This window comes from Numenius arquata, chromosome 10, assembly GCF_964106895.1.
Source record: "Numenius arquata chromosome 10, bNumArq3.hap1.1, whole genome shotgun sequence".
NCBI classification, from domain to species: domain Eukaryota; kingdom Metazoa; phylum Chordata; class Aves; order Charadriiformes; family Scolopacidae; genus Numenius; species Numenius arquata.
Genome location: NC_133585.1, coordinates 24,715,297 through 24,735,490, shown reverse-complemented (window position 1 = coordinate 24,735,490; position 20,194 = coordinate 24,715,297). Strand labels below are relative to the sequence as shown.

Sequence of the window (20,194 nt, the reverse complement as noted above, 5' to 3'; positions counted from 1 at the left end):
AACCTTATCACAGAATAAATTAACTAACCTTGGTGGGATGAGCATTTCGGGCATAACTTCCAAGAAAGTGGTATGTTGGTCCAAGAAAGATCTTCCCTTTGCACATGCTTACATTAGCATGTTTATCTAAAGCTGGGGCTGTCCTTTTAAAATATCCCCATCCCCATGTACCGTTGTTTGGTTTGTGTCGTGGAGCAGCCTTGGTACACGGCCAACTGGATTTCTTAGGAATGAAAGGAGACCCAAAGATCTTCTGTAAAAGTGCACCCAATACTCTCCAGTCAGTAACAGAAACAGAGATGTCAGCGGGCTGCACCTACTACTAAGCCCTCTAGTTTATACCATGCACCAACAGGCAGGCTCTTGACACGTTACAAGCTCCCATGATACCGTGACATGCTTCTTGTGTCAAATAGCTTTTGTATCATCACATTTGCTGCTGAATGCCATCCCTCAGATCTTTGTAACTACATCGCATCTTCTTCAGCAATCAAACTTTTCTTTTGCATCTTCTTTTCATTATTTACCCGCTTTACTTTCTCTCCCCTTGCCGACCTCTTTCTGAGCCTTCTGTACCTTCTACAAAACCCCGCTGGTTTGGTTTTTAATTGTTTCTGCCTTCCCGTTGCTCTTTCTCTCAATGGAAACCTCAAGCCCCTCACTGTCCCCTTATACTGCTGCTGCCATTACAGGCACACCATTACCCGCTACTTCTCACCTGCCTCACCAAAAGGCTTTAGTTCTAGGCTTCTCTAGGAACAATATGTCATTGTTTGTAAGACAGCTTTTCTCACCCATTTCTGTTTAGCTGACATTCCTTACATTCCCGTTTCTGGTCTCTTCCTCGAGTGGCTTGCCCTGCTAACACACGTTCCCTAGGGTGGCATATGGTAGAGAGCTGGATTGAGTGGGCGTTGATCCTCTAGCCCAACGCAGCGCGTCTCTGAATAGCTACCTTCAGCCTCAGCACAGGGGATCGGTATGCATGGCGTCTGCGTGCTAAAAGCTTTGTGGGTGGGAGGGTGGAGGTAGTTTCTGGGACCTGATTTGAGGCAGGAAAGGTGGGCGAAATGAAGCATTGATAGCACACCAGGAAGTAACAGGAAGGTGTGGTAAATGAGATGCCTCAGCAATAAGCCTAGGCACAGAAAAGGGGGATCATTTCTTAAAAGGAGAGAGGGAACGACAGATTTCCCTATCTTGGGGGGAGGAAGAAGAGGTTTCCTCTCCTGAATGAGGGAGAATTGTTTTCCATCCTGCGAGTCCTTATCGTTTGCACTGCCTGTCTAACCCTTACAAAGTCATATTCTCTGCTACACCAGGAGCACAGACAGACACTGTAACTCTTCCCTGCCACCTTCTAAAAAAACAGACAGCAAGCAAACCCCTCCCATGCTCACCCCTCCATCCTGCTGAATGATGGGACTGCAGCCCTTCATCAGCTATAACTTTCCCTGGCAAGCCACTCAAGACATATGAGGTCTTCTGGGGGCTGCTCAGACATCGAATCATAGAATCATTCAGGTTGGAAAAGACCCTTGGGATCATCGAGTCCAACCATCAACCCCACTCTACAAAGTTCTCCCCTACACCATATCCCCCAACACCACATCTAAACGACTCTTCAGGGATGGTGACCCAACCACCTCCCTGGGCAGCCTGTTCCAGTGTCTGACCACTCCTTCTGTGAAGAATTGTTTCCTAATGTCCACTCTAAACCTACCCTGTTGCAGCTTGAAGCCATTCCCTCTTGTTCTATTGCTAATTACCTGAGAAGAGACCAGCACCAACCTCTCTACAATGTCCTTTCAAGTAGTTATAGAGAGTGATGAGGTCTCCCCTCAGCCTCCTCTTCCTCAAACTAAACAGTCCCAGCTCCCTCAATCGCTCTTCATATGATTTATTCTCCAGGCCCTTCACCAGCTTTGTTGCCCTCCTCTGTACCTGCTCCAGCACCTCGATATCTCTCTTGTATTGAGGTGCCCAAAACTGGACACAATACTCCAGGTGTGGCCTCACCAGTGCTGAGTACAGGGGGACACGTCACAGACGTATCCGACAAAAAAAAGCAGAACGGGTTTAGAGAGGGAACAAATAAAACAGAGAGGCTTGGCAGTCTATTGCTTTTCACCTACCACGTCACATTTGCCACACAGCAAAAGACAATTACTACACCCATTCCACTCAGTTTGCTCCTGGACACACAGCACTGCAACAACCCACTGCAGTGAAAGCATCACCTTGAATTCATGGGCCGGGCTGGGAGTGCCAGCCCCTTGCAGGGTTAGGAAAGAGGAGGCCATAGGGATGGCATTCTCACAATAAGTGAAAGAAGTTGCTAGCAACCTCTCTACTGAGGTGGTCAAACTGTCTAGCCCAAAGGCACTACAAGATCCATACAGCCAGGTCTCTTCTTATCTTTATTCTTTGCTTTGTCTGCTTTGTACCTCCTGAAATCACGCAAAACATTTCAGTGTTATTACTGCTCTATCGCAAACCTTTAATGTCACATGGTTTGGAAGGTAAAAAACAAAAAACAAACAGCAAAAACACCCAAACTGGGAATGACACTGAAATGAAGAAGAGCCTCTATGTCTACCTATTAACAGTATGGAATAAAAATCCTAGTGCAATGGAAAATTGTCCCAAAAAGCACTAAAGAATGAGCTTGAGTACTGGAATTGGTCCAATCATGACTAAGGAGTTCAGTCTTGGTTAATTTTCGGCCAGAAGAGGCTGGTAAAGCTTCTAAAGCACCTTTCTGCTCTTGAGCTCATGGGCATGGAAACAACCGAGACATGGTGGTCAAAGCAGGTCTACTTCTTAACTCCAAAGTGCTTGGGATTGCTATAGAAGTAAATATAGAAGTAAATCTGGACTTGAATTGTATCTCTGCCCTGTATGAAGGTGATATACTTGCTTGTGATGCAAAGAAGAAAGGAAATTCTTTATTTCTCCAGGCAATTCCTAACACAGCTTCCTATTTTCCAGCCAGAAAGTTACCATAGCTTATTACACTTATTACATTTTTATTGTTATTTCAAAAGAACTACTGAAATGTACATGTTTATCAAATTCCGTGCATCCAACACTATGAGCGATATAACTACAGTTTGTTATGGGGCTACACAAAACTCCTCAGCACTATAATTTCCTTAAGAATTAGCTCTGCCATCCACTGAGTAAACAGAGCATCTGCATGTCATTCCTCTGTCCTTCTTGCACTCATCCCCCTTATCAATAGCCAGCCTGCTGCAATCATGTCCATGTTGAAGCTAGAAGAGATACTCTGTCCATTAGTGTGAAGGTACTGCAAATAATTCAAATAAACATGCAGCAACAGAATGTAGTTTCATTCATTTGTAAGGTCCAGTAAATAACAGTTGATGAATTTATACCAAATATAAATACAAGCCCTTCACAATGAAGTACCCTCCCTATATGTCAGGAAAAGTTGCAAGACACTTAATATGCAAAAATCTCTATTCATTCGGAAGACTGAAATCCAACTTAGAAAAAAGGGGTGCTGGTGACACAGGAGGAATTCAAGAACTCCCTTGAGCTCCCTTTAATTGAACAAATCTCAAATTCACACCTGCAAACATAAGAAATTCACATGTAACAATGAAGATATTCCGGGTCTCCTAGGGAAATGAGGAGGAGATGGAGTGGGTGTCAGCTGCCTACTCTTGGCTCTCGATCCTTGAGGTCTACTCATTCTACTAATTTCTCATTATTAGGCAATGTTTTGCAATTGTCTGTGGGAACCAGAATTATGACCCATTTATTTCTGCACTGCAAGGAGAAGCAAATCCAGCACTGACCTCAGCCTATCTGTAGCACCCTATATGGAAGGGTTAAATCAGATATAAACAGCCTTTTCCTGACACAGCAGTCATCTTTTAAGAAGGTGCATATACACTGTGAACACGTAAAAACTGCAATAGGAGGTAACAGCTTTCAAGGAGCACCACTATGGTTTTGCCTTCCCTCTGATATGTTACCTACGGCGGACATGGACTACAAAGAACAGTCGGCGTGACCCCTAAAGAAAAGGAGTCATACAGCCACAGAAATTTTGGGAACCACTCTTTCCAGGTATGCCTCCTTTCTGTCCAATACTAACCATTACAGTGACCCCAACAGATGTCTGGAGGGATGTCATAAAGAAGAGTTTGCTGCTGATACTGGCCTGCCTTTCTTGTAACGCCTTTCTTATCAGACTACCAGAACATTCTATGTTCCTAGTAGATACTGTTCCAGAAGAGCACTGACATATCAGTTTCAGCCAGGTAGTGCTTCAGATGGTTAAGTAATAAGTTCCCTACAGGCTAACAAAGAGATATTTCTACCTGAGGCAAATGACAACAGGCTCCATGACTATCAATCAGGGTCAATCTTCTATCAGTTGATGTTCTTTTTTACAGTAAATATACAGGGTATATTGTCTACCTGTTTTGAGTTGCAACATGACCAAAAGCTGCTTACATCTAGAAGTACACCCTAGCATTGTCATTACGCACGTGAAGGTGTTACTATTGCTAAAATTATTCCTCTGACTCCAGCTGTAGGGCTCCCTGGTATTTTTATGCAAGTTTGCCGTGCTACAAAGACAGCAAAGCAGACTGATCTACTTAGAAAAGCCCTGTAAGTCAATGACACCAAGAGAGCAAACCTGGGCTGACTTCCCAGCATCTCTTAACATCCAGGAGTACCTGGATGATCTTTTGCAGGGTAAGAAAGTTTTTCAAAGAGGACTGACCAGAACATTCTGCACTTTGGTAATTCCGATGTGTGTACCCACAGATGAAAACTACTATGAATACCTCTTTTTCGATTAAACTTTTACCAGCTATAGCAAAAAAAAAAAAAAAAAAAAAAAAGGCCCTTTTGGGTTTTGCTTCTATCTTCTCAATATTTCAACCTCACATTGAGCAAACCCCTCACTTGACTGCTACTGTAGGGTGAAATAATCTCTGGTGGGTTTATTTCGATTTTTATTAAGAATGAGATTCATGCCTCACTTGTGAAAAATCCTCCAAAAGGCCAGAATAACCTTAAAGATCATCTGTTGCAATGTCAGGTGCAATATTTATTTATGGAAACCACACTGTCTGCACACACTAAAGTGCAAATATCCACTCCTCTGCATTCACACTCTAACTGATCTATGCTATGTCTGCTGCTCTTTAGGTCTGCACAGATCCCACCTATGCCACTACACTGATCAGTGTTTATATCTGACCGCAGTAAGATTGTGCTATTTATGGTTTATCTTTGGACATCAACAGTTTAATGATGAAAACATTGAAGAAGTATGTTTAAGTATTGTATCACTCATTAGGATGACTGTAACACATTTAGCTGTGACCACACGCATTATTGTTTCTACACAAGATAAATGCAACAATTACAAAACCTTATTTATCATATCCTGTAGCTTACAACAGGCTTGAGCCTTTTTATCACAAAAATGGGAAGTCCACTACACGTTCTGACTACATTTGTTTGATTCAGCAATGTACCCACCAGATGTGTAGGCATTACATGACTGTAAGTACCTCATACACTGTCAATATAAATCTTACATATAGTTTGCGTATCATCGATGCTGAATCATAGAATCATAGAATGGTTAGAGTTGGAAGGGACCTTAAAGACCACCAAGTTCCAACCCCCCTGCCAAGGGCAGGGACACCTCCCACCAGACCAGGTTGCTCAAAGCCCCATCCAGCCTTGCCTTAAACCCCTCCAGGGATGGGGCATCCACAACTTCCCTGGACAACCTGTTCCACTGCCTCACCACCCTCACAGGAAAGAATTTATTCCTAATATCTAATCTAAATCTCCCCTCTTCCAATTTAAAACCGTTACCCCTTGTCCTGTCACTACACTTCCTGACAAGGAGTCCCTCTCTGGCTCTCCTGTAGGCTCCCTTCAGATATTGGAAGGCTGCTATGAGGTCTCCCCGGAGCCTTCTCTTCTCCAGGCTGAACAGCCCCAGCTCTCTCAGCCTGTCTTCATAGGGGAGGTGCTCCAGCCCTCTGATCATCTTCGTGGCCCTCCGCTGGACCCATTCCAACAGGTCCATGTCCTTTCTATGTTGAGGACTCCAGAGCTGGATACAGTACTCCAGGTGGGGTCTCACAAATGCAATAGAATAATTTGTCAATGCCCAATATTTATTGCATTGATTAGATGCATAAAATTTTCTCACAGTTCTGGCTCAGGAGTGACTGCAATCACAGCACAGGGTCCTCCAGGGCAATTCCTGTAAGATGTCAGCATTTGGGTCTGCTTTCATCATCTTCTCCACAAACAGCTATGGAAGCTGGTCATACCCATCTGTTCTTCTTGTCTCCACCATGGCAATGTGGACCATAATGGATCCATTTGTTGCAATCTATTGCACTTATTCCCCACTTGTTTAATACCACGTGGCCCACAATGCAAGAAATACATACTGGCTCGTTCCCATTAATCTTGTCAACCATTCTGTATCATCCGGAGACTTGTCACCCCCACATTCAGAGATCTAGATAATTTATGAGTGTGTTGAGAAATAAAAGTCTTAGCTAGTCCCTTTCTCCACTGTGACAATAGGTAAGAATCACAATTTTCCTCTTCTAAATATTGCCACCGTTCAAATATATTTAAATAACACTGACTGATTTTTATTTAGATAAAAATATGTCAGAACTAAATCTTGCCAACAAGTTTTAAGGGAAAAGAAACTGCACTGAAAAGGTTAATTTTATATGCAACCTGAAAATACATGCATGAGACCCCAAAATCATGGAAACACCTCTTGAAGGACCACAGCATACACCCTATTTCAAGAGTCAGGAAATGAATGTCTTAGGCTTAGAGTATGCTCACCTATAGTGCTGGTGAGGGATGAAATAAAACATTTGCTCTCCCTGAATTGAAGGGGAAAAACTCCTGGAGCCTTTAGACTGGATCTCTGATCATGTTTCAAAGAATGCTGTTGCTTTTAACTCTTCCTTCCTGAATTTTTTTTTCTAGAGCTTTCTTCTAGCTGATACGGTCAGGAAAACCTGATAGGATGTGAAAAAATAAGTTACTACAAATATTAAAAAGAAGTGAAATGTGACTACTGAAAAAAGGCAAAACACACATTCTGCTAACTCAGTCTATGTCTTAGGAAGAAGTGGTACAATTTACCACTGTCTGATCACTGTTCAGCATTATCATTTTATTAGGTTACTAACTCAGAAGGTCCCCTAAACAGTGCAGTGCACCTCCAGACATAATTAAAGCTGCATGTCCTGTTTCAAAAGGTACAACCTCGTTACAGACAGGAGCTCAGCCAGTGCCATGCCTTTTAGTATTGCAGGCTGGCGTGACACCATCCTCCTACTCCCAAAGACATGAAGACAGCTTGCTCGACCCACGCTCCCCGCTGGATGACACTGGCCAGGCAGCTCGCTTTAAACGCTGGTTTGATGCTTGACTAAAGCTCGTTGAACAGAGCAATGAGGCACTTTCTGTAAGAACAGATCCTGGCTTTCGGCCTGGAGTATGTCAGGTCCTGGAGCCTGCAGGCAGGTGACGGGCAGACATCACTGAGGGCAGGACACCTCACAGAATCACAGAATCACAGAATCTTCATGGTTGGAAGGGACCTTTGAGATCATGAAGTCCAACCACAAAAAAAACCCAACAAAAAACCAAAAAAAACCCCAAAACACAGACACAAACCAACAATCTCGGGCACTAGACCATGCCCTGAAGTGCCACGTCTACACGTTTCTGAAATCCCTCCAGGGATGGTGACTCCACCACCTCCCTGGGCAGGCTGTTCCAGGGCCTGACCACCCTCTCAGGAAAGTCATTCTTCCCGATATCTAATCTAAACCTCCCCTGCCCCAACTTCAGACCATTTCCTCTGCTCCTGTCATTATTCCCTTGGGAGAAGAGGCCAACACCCACCTCTCTACACCCTCCTTTCAGGGAGTTGTAGAGGGCAAGGAGGTCTCCCCTCAGCCTCCTCTTCTCCAAACTAAACATGCCCAGTTCCCTCAGCCTCTCCTCCTATGACTTGTTCTCCAGACCCCTCACCAGCTTGGTGGCTCTCCTCTGGACACGCTCCAGCACCTGCGGGCAGGTGAACGGGCAGACATCACTGAGGGCAGGACACCTCACCCTGCCCTCAGGAACAAGCCCTTGCTGCTGCACCTGCAAGTCCTTCCCGTGAGACCCGGGGTGGGCTGAACAGCCTTCCCCAACCCGAGCGTTGTTTCACCTTAAGGGTAAAAACAAAACAGAAACTTAAAAGTTAAGAATTTACAGCATTTAAGGCAAACCGAAAGGGCTGGTTTTGCAGCGAGCCCCGCCGGGCAGGAGGCGGGAAGAAGCCGGGAGGGCTGCAGCGGGAGCGCAGGGCGAGGCCCGCCGCAGCCCCGGGAGGGGACCCCGCCGGCTGCCTCCTCTCCCCGCCGCTGCCCCCTCAGGGGTGATATGTGCCCGGCCCGGCCCTGCCCTGCCGCCGGCGGCCGCTGGGGGCTCCCGCCGCCGCGGCGCGGCCCGCCATTGTCGGGGGCATGGAGGGCGAGAGCACGTCGGCCCTGCTCTCCGGCTTCGTCTTCGGCGCCCTCGCTTTCCAGCACCTCAGCACCGACTCGGACACGGTGGGTGCCGCGGGGCCCCGCCGCCGGGAGGCAACGGGGCAGGGCTGGGGGCATGGCGGGCGGGGGAAGGAGGGGCGACGGTTGGTGGTTGGTTATGGCGATGCTCGCCGCCGGGCCTCCCCCGGCCCAGACGGGGGACCCCGCTGCCGGGGCGGGCTCCACGGCCACCCGGGGCGGGCTCCACGGCCACCCGGGGCCTCGCGGCATGCTGTGCTGGAAAACGGGTTTTGCAGCCTGTTCCCTCCCTGCTCCAATGGAGGTTGCTTTCCGTGCTGACTAACGCAGGGGAATTGTGGGGTTTTGGGTTTGTGTTTGGTTTTTTTTTTTTTCTTTTAAAAAGAGGAGGTGTGGGCCACCCGCCGGGCGGGGTCTGCCACGGAGTGAGCGAAATGGGGGTCATTTCTTCTGGCCTAAGGCTCGGGGGCGGGCACCCCCTGCCCTGCCGCAGGCTGCTCACTTGTGCATGAAAACGCGAGGGATGGAAACCAGCTGAGTACACATTCCAGCCTTTTTTTTCCTCCTTTTCTTAAATACAGGCACGTATTGAAAAATGAACGCTACTACTCCGTTTAAAAAAAAAAAAAAAAAAAAAATTCATTTTGACAGCTTTTTTTTTTCTTCTGAACACAGCCTTTAAATAATAGACAATGTCCTGTTCAATGCTACTGTTAAATATGAACTTTTTTTTTTTTTTTCTTCCCTATAAAGGAAGGTTTTCTCCTGGGAGATGTGAAAGGTGAAGCCAAGAACAGCATTACCGACTCACAAATGGATGATGTTGAAGTTGTTTATACAATCGGTTAGTCTGTCCACATTTCAGGCAATACACAGCTGCGTGCTTACAGCCAGATCAAAGCTGCTAGACCCTGGGGTCCATATTGACGTAAAAAAAAAAAAGCCCACACACGAAAGGGTTATTTTATAACATTAATCGCTAAACAATTTTACAAATATAATAATTTAACAAAAATACTAGTTCTTAGTTCCTCAAATAGCTCCTCTTTGCCAAATATCTTGTCACATTATAGGTAATTTAGGGCTTAGGCTGCTTCTTTGTCTTGGCCACGTCACAAACTCTCCTGGGACTACAGTTGCCCTGGAAAAACTTGGCTTATTTTGATGATGTGAACTATAATGCGTTAGCACCTATTACCTAATTTGGAACTTACAAATACTGTGTGTGAAGGCTGCAAACTATTCATGTATTTCACTGAGCAGACGCCAGATGCATTTTTCTTTATAGTCTTCATGGGACTGGAGTATAAGTACATTTTATACTAGCCCTTAACAAAAACGTCTGTATACACATGCACACATTTAACTCCATTCTTTTAAAATGCAGTTACACAAAAAGAAACAGAACAAGGTAATACAGTACATACCATCTTTCCAATCTTCCTGAAAATACAGTAGGGAGAAGTTGCATCCCATTTGCTAGTTTTACTGTAGGGTACAATTAAGGTATAACAGTTTCGTCCACTGAGCCTTGAAGCTGAAGCAAAAATGTGGGGAATTTTTTGTGGTGGCATTGATCAAGTCACCCAGAATCTTGCCACACGCAGAGTTAGTTGCTCCAAAGTTTGGAGCTTCCCTTAGTTAACTTGTGAAAATGGAAGTAGTGGAGAATTTATGAAAAGGATTTAGAACACTGTTAGATCACCTAATGTTCTTTTTTTTTTTTTTTGAGGTAGCCAGCTTTCCAGTTACCATCTACTCTATGAGTTTCTGTTCTTCAGCCTCATCTTTCTTACTAACAGCATCCGTGCTTTGCTGCAGAATAACTGAAGTGAAATCCTCCTGAACTCAACAGAAAGGAGGAAAAACTACAGTGCTCAATTCGATTTTTCACTTGACAAAACAGAAAAATGTTTTTAAGACATAAGTGGTTCCCTTTACATTTGAAAAATTAGAGTCTTTTAAAAAAATATTTCCTTAACCTTATTTAATTAGATGCTTATACATTTGATTTTAAGAAATTATATTATATAGTATTCTTTCGTGGTTCTTGTACCAGTTTAATTCTGATCATAGCATACAGAAGAATATACATCTTGAACTGATAAACCCAGAGTAATATTACCTTTCTCTTTCCAGATATACAGAAGCATATTCCATGCTACCAGTTGTTCAGGTAAGAATCTTAAGCAACAGATAAGAAAAAGTTAAAATGAACCTTACCTTGAATTCTTTAAAGTTACATTATGTTACTGAGAAAATAACTACAGGAGCCGTATCACAGAATGATATGGGGTTAGAAGGGATCTCTGGAGATCATCTCTTCCAACCCCCTGCCAAAGCAGGTCCACCCAGAGCAGGTCCCACAGGAACGTGTCCAGGTGGGTTTGGAATGTCTCCAGAGAAGGAGACTCCACCACCTCCCTGGGCAGCCTCTTCCAGGGCTCTGCCACCCTCACAGGAAAGAAGTTCCTCCTCATGGTTAGGTGGAACTTCTTGTATTCAAGTTTGTGCCCATTTCCTCTTGTCCTGTCCCTGGGCACCACTGAAAAAAGACCAGCCCCGTCCTCTTGACACCCTCCCTTTAAGTATTTATTGGCATTGATCAGATCCCCCCTCAGTCTTCTCTTCTCCAGACTAAAAAGACCCAAGTCCCTCAGCCTCTCCTCCTGAGAGAGATGCTCCAGGCCCCTCATCATCTCTGTAGCCCTCTGCTGTACCCTCTCCAGCAAACTTGGAACTTTGGAATTTTAATATCAACTCCTTGGAATTACAGATGCAAAATGCCTTACGTTATTTTTATTTTGGTTCTTCATGGTTTTTTTATGGTGTTTGTCTATGCATATAGAAATAGAGATATGGCATACTGCACCTTCAGGTGAGCTATGATACCATATAAACTACAGAATAACGTCAACAATTTAATAATAATTATAATGCTTTTCTAAAAGCATACACCCCAACCCTTCACCCTCAAAAAAAAAAAAAAGAAAAAGGTAGCATCAGCAGTAGACTTCTAAGTGGGCCAGAAAAAGAAACAGTTGTTAGCGCCATGGGAAGAGTAGTTTCAAGAACTCAGTTCTGTCATAGATGGAAACACAGCTGTGCAGGTTTACACCCCTAAAAGGGGAGAATCACAACATAATCTCTTTCTCAAATCTTTCTGAAAATTAATAAACCCTGATGTAATTAGAAAGGCATTTCATACCAAACTGAAGGCATCTCACTATTTTGTAGTTGCAAGGACACAGATGCTACCTTTAAGTTGTGTTGCAGTAGCACTGATGCCAGAAAGAGCATCTGGGCTGTACAAGACCACATACACACAATACACAGCTGTTTGAGTAATTAAATTAACTGCACTGGCCTAGCAGACAAGCTGTGTCAGCATATCTTCATGCTTACCAGGGGAAGAAAAGCTATTAAAGTGAGACGACTGCCAGGGAAGAATTATTTCTACAGTAGTATTTTTTTTCCCCCTCTAATTATCCTAATTTTCTTCTAGCTTTTATAATTCTGCAGGAGAACTGAATGAACTTGCCCTGAAGAAAATACTATCGGGCTGTAAGAAGGTATTTTATTTTCAAACCTAAACCATACCAAGGATGTCACTCAGATTTTGGGGGCTGTTCTGGATACCTCTTTTATCAAGGTGTTTTTGTGGGGTTTTTTTCCCCCCTCTCCTCTTTTTAAAAAGTCTTGTATCTAGTCCCTCACGCTGCTGGTCAGAGCAGCTGCATCATCTTTTTCCCCTGAAAGAATAGTTTAGATTATTTTTTTACTGGGGTTTGCCTACATATATGTCAACTTTATTTTTTCTTACTCATTTCTCAAACAGTTCAAGTATCCTAAAGGAATTCTACTGATTTCTAGCTTAAGATCAGTTGAGATCAGCTCACTCAAGTGGTTAAGAGCCACTTGACCAAAAAAAAATAATTTAGTCTTCTCCACAGAAGTTTCACAAGGAGAAAGCAGAAGCTGGGAAGCAACAAACAGCAAAATAGCAGAACCAAGTTTGCAGAGTTTCAGCTCAGAAAACAGGCCAGTTCAACACATGGTTTTGAAGGAAAAAGAAAGTTGACATACTGGCATTAGGCTTAGATGTTTTAAGGGTTTCAAATTAATTGCTTGAATACGTACACGTCATTGAACAATTCAAATTCATGACTTTGTACTGACTCTTTTAACTTGCTTCAATATGACACGCAGGGACAGCACGACTCAACTCCAGTAATGTATCTTCTTCTGCCTGCAGAGTGTAATAGGATGGTACAAATTCAGACGTAACACAGACCAGACCATGACATTCCGGGAAAGACTTCTTCATAAGAATTTACAGTCACATCTATCAAATCAGGGCCTCGTCTTCCTTTTATTAACCTCTAGCGTGATGACAGAAAGTTGTTCTACTTACAGACTGGAACACGCCTTACACCGGCCACAGGAAGGGTAATTGGTTTGTTCTGTAGTTTTAATAAAGCAGTAGCACAGCACATGCTATCATTTGGAAGAGATTGTTTTTTTTCTTTGTTGCAACTGAGTTATTGCTAACACTGTTTATTTTAGCCTTAAAACTTATACATTAAACAAGATTATTCCTTATATTGCTAGACCTCAGTTGAAATCTTACCCCAGAGGTCTGATCAGGGATTTGCCTTTATAACTATCTGTAGTGCTGTGTCAGTGGTCAGACACTGTCAGTTCGTTCATGCACATAAGCTGTTCTTCATCAGTTTGGTTTTGTGTGTAGGACTTCAGTGATGCCTGGCATTTAAATTGGTGGTGATTTTCAGTTATCTTCAGAGATACGCTTCCCATAGGCTAGGTTAACAAGCAAGTACTGCATTATTGTGCGACTCAAAACCAGAAATGGGAAAAAACTGGAGGCATTGCTCAGTTTTGTTGCTCTTGCAGTTTACCTTTTGCCATCATTTATATGTGATGTGATACATTCAGCAAGACCTAACTATATTGTAAACCTCCATCTGGGATGCTTAATAGTCAAGAACCTTTAACTATCAAAGAGGCCTTTGGGTGTTAATATGTCATGTTCTCATACTTCTGCTTCTTAAGTCTTTTCCAGAAAGTCCCTTTGGTGGTTACCAACTTGGGTATGGCAGAACAGCAAGGTTATAGAACAGTGTCTGGTTCCTGTGTATCTTCTGGTTTTGTGCGAGCAGTAAGACAACACAGGTACAATATATGCCATATTTACTGATAGCTGTAGCTTTCAGTTAAGATCGGTATAGTTATCTGTCGTGGTTTTGACCAGATTAACCAGAGCGACAGATGGCCCCTCCCCCCCCCTAAGGAAAAGAGAGGAGAGGAAGAGATAAAAAAAGATTTATGAGTTTAGAAAAAAACTAAACTACTTTAATGAAAATATTAATAAATAATGAAATAATAAATAATAAAATAAAAAAGAAAAGAGAAAAAAAAATATATACAGTATATACAAAACCATATCAAGCTCCCAGGGTGATGATCACGTCACCGGCAGGCACAAGGGAAAAGTCCCAGGCTGGACTCGGTGATGGACAGGAGCTGGATTCCGGATCTGGAGTCAGGATTGCTCGGATCGGGATCAAAGGCAGATGAACAGACAGGGTCCTCCTCAGATGTCGGCCATTGAAGGAAGAGAGATGATCCTTTGATCCCTCAGCTTTTATACTGAGCATGATGCAGATGGGATGGAATACCCTGTTGGTCAGTTTTGGGTCACCTGTCCTGTCCGCTCCTCCCTACAGGTGTGACCCCTCTACGCTTTTCCGCTTCCGACCCTCCAACGGGGCAAATAACAAATTTACCTGACCTTGGTTGTTATAGCAATAAGTATAAGCAAGGGCCTCTCTGCACAGCGTTCCTTGGTATTATCAGGTCTTATCACTATGAGAGCGAGCAGTTTCTGAACAATATGCTGTTAATTTCAGAGTTTAGTTAGTTAGAAGAGGCCCAGCTAAGAAGGTAAAATTACTGAACAGAAAATTAGTTCTGTTTTACCTCAAACCAGGACATTATCTTTCTATAAAAGTATTTAAGTGCTTTTACAAACGCTACAGCCATACTCTGCTCACTTGTTGACCTGTTCTCTGCAATTACTTATGTTTCCAAGGTACCTGGAAATTAGTTAAGTCCCATACTTTGCCATGAGAGCAACTGTTTGTCTCAACATAGGCACCTAGTGCTGAAGCTCAAAATGCTTCTTTATTCGTTATAGCTCCTACTAGGTAAGCACTAGGATCATTAACTTGCAATTATACAATTATATTCTTGGTCTACAGGTCAGAATTCTTTTCTGAAGATGGATCCTTACAAGAGGTTCATAAGATAAATAAGATGTATGCCACCTTGCAGGAGGAACTGAAGGTAAGTCAGGCATTCCTGCCTATACCGTCACCTTCAGCAGTACTGCAAAGCCTAGTCTAGCAAAGGGTACACCATCTTGCACTAAATGAGAAATAAAGCTGTGTCTTGGAAGCACGTATTGAAAGATCACGGAGTTCCATTTACTATTAGCTGTACACCAAGTTCTCAAAGTTGAAGACTTAAGTTTCCATTTGATCAAAAGTATGCTGATAAATCCTCAAGTCCAATGATAATTCTCACAAGAGGATTATTTTGAAGGAGCGCTATCTGTAGTTTGTCAGAGCTCCTTTGCTTAGATGGGAACAAGTAAAATATCTTGCACCTCATTCAACACAAGGTTTAAGTTATCTCTAAAATCCACCTCAAGCTCATTACTTAAGCTTTTTAATACTTTGTGTCCAACTTCTAAAATCATGAATACCTTTAAGGATTTTGCAACACTGTTAAAGTCAGCTTCTGTGAATACTGTTAATTCCATCTCATGCTCTCTGCTTTGTAGAAAATATGCTCTACAGTAGAAGCCAGTGAAAGATCTGTAGAGAAACTTTTAGCAGAGGTGAGCCAATTAAAAGAAGAAGTAAAGAGGAAAAAGCAACAAAGTCTTTCAGGTAAGTTAAATAAATGCAATGCCAATCTTAGTTTAGTAAGACTTCCAAAGTTGATTGAATTGGCAGAAGCACAAAACACTTCTTGAACTTGATGCAGCCAAAACAGTAGAACTGTGCAGGAGGGATGGCAACTCAAGTTTTGTGTTTTTTTTTTTTTTTTTTTCCAGAAGACAAAGACTACCCAGGAGAACCAAAGGAGAATGTTCTCCTTTGTCAGGCCCTGCAAACATTTTTCCCCAATTCTGGACTTCAGACATGCATTGTTTCCTTTAAAGGCCAACAGATATCCAAGAACTGCTGTAACACTGACCATAATATTAATGTCATGGACAAACTGACTCTCATGGTAGAGGAAAGAGACTGCACTGAAGCTGAAACAAGACACCTAACCAAGCGTAAAGTCAGAGGGACCACAACGGGATCAAAGTCATTCAAGAAATCAAGATCGCTGCAGCTTCATCAAAAATTACTTCGAGACCAAGAGGACAGTGACCAGGAAAGGAAGCTTATGCTGAGTAGCACTGAAACAGATGAGGACATGTTGGAAAAAATTAGAGACACAAATGAATACCCACACTCTCCTACTTTCTGATCTGTTAATGACTTGGCCGTATGATTTGGCACCAAAAGCTACTGCCAGTATATTCAAGTGACATAAGAATTTATAGCACTGCAGGGATTAAAAAAAAGAACAACTAACAAAAAAAACCAGTGGATTTTTGCAAGACATACAGGTTTGGGTTTTTTCCAATGCATAAATCCTGTTTGGCATAGAGACAAGTCCAGATGACATTCCTTCATTTTGCCTTCCAGAGTTAAATCTGTATTTGCTTTCTCAGGGTTTAAAGACTACTAGCAGGATGTTAGCAGTCATATAACCATATCACATAGTGCCTCAGAGTAACACAACTTCAAGCTGCTGTTGAAGCAGTACTACCCTTCCCTCAGCAGAAGCTGAGGCAGGGAGCATCAAATGAACACAGGTAACATGCTTAACAGAATTAGCTGTCTACATAACTTGCCACAATTTAAATACTTTCATTTATCCTTAGCTGTCTACTATTTGTTTGTTTTTAACTCCCCCTTCCAATCCATCAAGGGAAAAATCACCACCTGACCTTTAGCAAGACCTGCGAGCAGAGGAAGTGGTCCATACAGGTGCCAATTTCTACTGTTGCTTTCATCTTTCATACTTCCTTCAGACAGTTTTAGAGACTTGACACTTCATAAAAAAGCGACTGACATCCACCCTTCAGTCAGTGATGCATTATGCTAGCCAACCACATTGCCAGTAAAAAGGATCTAAACATGAAAAGCAGTTGTATTGTTTATTTCTTGATAGAATATCACTCTGGATACTTGATACTGCATATCTTGGGGTCTGTGAGAAATGACGGGTTCTTAAACATAACTGGCATAAATCCTGTAAAAAGATAAGATGAAGGGGTTTTTTAATAGGAAAGTAGACTTGACTTAAAAAAACTCAAGGGTGTAATCATACTTACCAAGCACATGAGCTCTTTTAATGGCTTTTGTGATTTCCTTCTGCTTCTTGTTGCACAAGCCTAAAGAGAGAAATCATTTTCAAGTCTCTTAAATCAACAATAACCAAACGATTAGCTTAAAGGGTAAAACTAGTATTACTGACAATTCCCTCTAGCTTTGCCTAAGTCTTCCTAGAAAAAAGCACTTGTGCTTATTCTGTTAAATACAAGAAAACCATATAATTAAGGGATATTTCCATTCCTTGATGAAGGCTACTAATTCTGAGGAATACTGTTACTACAAAATAGCAGCTGTTGGCAGCAGTTGCTTTTGGAAAGGTAACTGATACACAATCACTTGGACTCACAAGAACATTAATAGTAACCAGTAAATGATTTAACACTTCACGTACCTGTTATATGCCTGCCATAAATACAGCCCGTATGAGGAGAAACAAACTGGGAAAGAAGCTGTTTAAAAATTAAGAAACCCAAAGTCAGTTTAAGAACTTATTTTAGAGAGCTGTAGTTTGTTTTTCTACTTGCATTCTACTTTTCATTTTTTGATCTGTTTTTACAAAACTCAGTTCTACCTGGAGGCAGGAAAAAGCGTAAAGTTAGACAGGATTTTACATGCCATAACATTTAAGCAACATGACAGTGGAATTAGAATTGCGGGCTCATATTTGGTAAATAACAAGGCTGTAACACCTGCATACAGGACTAGTAGACTGAACACCTTATCACAATTACATTATTTGACCTGTAACTGCACATAGCTTTTACGTTTTAAACACCTACACGCGTGAATGCATTTTCATTTTGTATTTTTAGGGACTTCCCACACACACGTTTAAAAATAGTAAACCACCTGCCTTCATCGGAGGACAGGATTTTTAAACTCACCTGCACATTCTTGTAGTCCACATTTATTCCACATAAGACACATCTTTTAGGAGGCTCTTTATAGGGGTTCTCCATTTGTATGGGCTGAAATTACAGAATTATTAACATTTGTAAGCTTCACAAGAAAATAACGAATGTTTGTTATTTTCACTCTTCGGGCAAAGCATGTCTTGACACCAAAAGAGGTATTTAGTGCATTGTTGAAGTTTTTCAGTAACTTTCTTACCTCTATTTCTCTAACACACTGATTGGTACCTAGCAACCTAAGAGACTTCTCAGTGACAGGACCTTCTATATCTTACTAATAACGACAACGTAAATAAGTCCATTAAAGCCATCAATAAGATAGTGCTAACACCCTTCACTTAGAAGGCAGTATCGACAGAATTTGGTAGTAAAGGAGATGTAGTAAAGTAACGGCCAGAAGGAGCTCCTGTCTGCTCACCTGCTCGAACAGGGAGATCCCAAAAATATATCAGAATCACAGAATCTTTATGGTTGGAAAGGACCTCTGAGATCACGGAATTGTCAGAGTTGGAAGGGACCTCTAGAAATCATCTAGTCCAACTCCCCTGCTAAAGCAGGGCTGCCAACAGCACATCACTCAGGACTGCATCCAGGCAGGGCTTGAAGATCTCCAGGGAAAGGGACCCCACACCCTCCCTGGGCAGCCTGTTCCAGGGCTCTGGCACCCTCACCGGAAAGAAGTTTCTCCTCATATTTGAATGGAACTTCCCATGTTCCAGCTTGTGCCTGTTGCCCCTTGTCCTGTCACTGGAAACCACTGAAAAGAGTCCGGCTCCATCCTCCTTCAACCTACCCTTTAGGTACTTGTAAACATAGATAAGGTCTCCCCTCAGCCTTCTCTTCTCCAGGCTGAAGAGCCCCAGCTCTTTGAGCCTTTCCTCATCACGGAGATGCTCCAATCCCTTAATCATCTTAGTTGCCCTACGCTGGACTCTCTCCAGTAGTTCCCTGTCTCTCTTGAACTGGGGAGCCCAGAACTGGACGCAGTATTCCAGTTGTGGCCTCACCAGGGCAGAGCAGAGGGGGAGAATGACCACCCTTGACCTACTGGCCACACTCTTCCCTACGCAGCCCAGGATTCCATTGGCCCTCTTGGCAACAAGGGCACATTGCTGGCTCATGGAAAGTTTGCTATCCACCAGGACCGCCAGATCCTTCTCCTCAGTAGAGCTTTCCAGAAGATCCACCCCTAACCTATATTGGTGCCTGGGGTTCTTCCTCCCCAGGTGCAGGACCCTACATTTGCCCTTGTTGAACCTCATGAGGTTCTTCTCTGCCCAGCTCTCCAGCCTGTTCACCAAGTCCAACCATCTCCTAAGCCTTCAAAGGCTCCTCAAGCTTCAGAACACAAACACCCAGCACCAAATCCTTGCAAGATACAAGCAAAAGGAGGAATTTCATTTTTTTGCAGACATAGACAGAATTTGGGCAGAGAAAGACTAACTTTTGAAAGCTTTTGCTGGTACTGGACAATACGTTTCTGACATAACCATGCCATATGCATTAAGTCTTCTCCTCGGCTATACACAAGAAACCAGTTAGTGCTTCCAAAGGTTTTGCTCTGCACTCGAGTTCCGGAGGGCGCCGTGAGCACGGTGAAGATATTGAGCCATAAACCAAGGGCGCCTCAGCTTCAACACCCGCCCACCGACCTCCACGCCGAGCTCCTGCTTAGCAGCACATCCCGAACCCAGCTCAGGTGTTTTTGGAGCCCGAGCTACGCCAAGGGCGCAGCAAAGCGTTTCCAGACACCCCCGCTGCCCAGCCGGAGCCCCTCCTCCGGGGGGAGGCCCAAGCGCAGGCCGCACCGGAGCTCTCCTCACCTGGTCGGGCCGCCCCTCATGTTGCGGGCGGCACGGCCGCTCCCACAGCGCCGCTGTAAGGGAAAGACCGACAGGGTTAGCGGCGGGAGAGACCGGCCCCACTGTGCGCGACCACCCCACCGGGACGGAGGCGGGGGGGAGGGGGTAGAAGGAACGTACCGGGCATCAGCCGCCGCCAGGCCCTCCCCGCCACTACCGCCCGCGCAGCCATCCCGCCCGCCCCAGCGCCCCGCCCGCAAACTACGTCACTTCCGCCAAACGTCACTGCCTCCCCAAACGCTATGCGCTGGCCAATGGGATCGCGGGCCGCCCTACTTGAGGCAGGCGATTGGCTGGTGCTCGGTGATGATCTCTGTACGTTAGTAGCTCGCTGG

The 20,194-nt window shown here is 43.7% G+C and overlaps 2 protein-coding genes across 3 annotated transcripts; one reads left to right on the top strand and one right to left on the bottom strand.

The window, feature by feature from the left end:
• Positions 1 to 8,374: 8,374 nt before the first annotated feature.
• ABRAXAS1 (abraxas 1, BRCA1 A complex subunit) lies at positions 8,375 to 16,891 on the top strand. 2 transcript variants are annotated; one of them, XM_074154486.1, is made up of 9 exons: positions 8,375 to 8,651; positions 9,360 to 9,450; positions 10,746 to 10,782; positions 12,112 to 12,178; positions 12,862 to 13,055; positions 13,680 to 13,799; positions 14,888 to 14,972; positions 15,472 to 15,580; positions 15,748 to 16,891. In XM_074154486.1, the coding sequence occupies exons 1-9, from the start codon at positions 8,565 to 8,567 to the stop codon at positions 16,170 to 16,172; spliced, it is 1,215 nt and encodes a 404-aa protein (XP_074010587.1). In that variant the 5' UTR covers positions 8,375 to 8,564; the 3' UTR covers positions 16,173 to 16,891. The 2 variants fall into 2 exon arrangements, with proteins under 2 accessions (XP_074010587.1, XP_074010586.1); XM_074154485.1 differs by having other exon boundaries at positions 8,544 to 8,651; positions 15,472 to 15,610; positions 15,766 to 16,172.
• On the bottom strand, positions 15,744 to 20,051 carry MRPS18C (mitochondrial ribosomal protein S18C). The gene is made up of 6 exons (XM_074154487.1): positions 19,980 to 20,051; positions 19,821 to 19,873; positions 17,971 to 18,054; positions 17,478 to 17,535; positions 17,086 to 17,145; positions 15,744 to 17,003 (listed from the first exon to the last, which is right to left on the bottom strand). Exons 1-6 carry the CDS (start codon positions 20,029 to 20,031, stop codon positions 16,927 to 16,929), a joined length of 384 nt encoding a protein of 127 aa, XP_074010588.1. The 5' UTR covers positions 20,032 to 20,051; the 3' UTR covers positions 15,744 to 16,926.
• Positions 20,052 to 20,194: the final 143 nt, after the last annotated feature.

What these genes read in the sequence shown, in the direction of transcription:
- MRPS18C (XM_074154487.1), bottom strand. Translation starts at nt 20,031, where the DNA reads ATGGCTGCGCGGGCGGTAGTGGCGGGGAGGGCCTGGCGGCGGCTGATG. An exon ending in TTATGGCAGGCATATAACAG is followed by an intron (nt 17,146 to 17,477) that starts GTACGTGAAGTG and finishes TTCTCTCTTTAG; the next exon opens with GCTTGTGCAACAAGAAGCAG. An exon ending in TAAAAGAGCTCATGTGCTTG is followed by an intron (nt 17,004 to 17,085) that starts GTAAGTATGATT and finishes ATCTTTTTACAG; the next exon opens with GATTTATGCCAGTTATGTTT.
- ABRAXAS1 (XM_074154485.1), top strand. Translation starts at nt 8,565, where the DNA reads ATGGAGGGCGAGAGCACGTCGGCCCTGCTCTCCGGCTTCGTCTTCGGC. An exon ending in CCTTGCAGGAGGAACTGAAG is followed by an intron (nt 14,973 to 15,471) that starts GTAAGTCAGGCA and finishes TCTGCTTTGTAG; the next exon opens with AAAATATGCTCTACAGTAGA. An exon ending in TAAATGCAATGCCAATCTTA is followed by an intron (nt 15,611 to 15,765) that starts GTTTAGTAAGAC and finishes AAGACTACCCAG; the next exon opens with GAGAACCAAAGGAGAATGTT.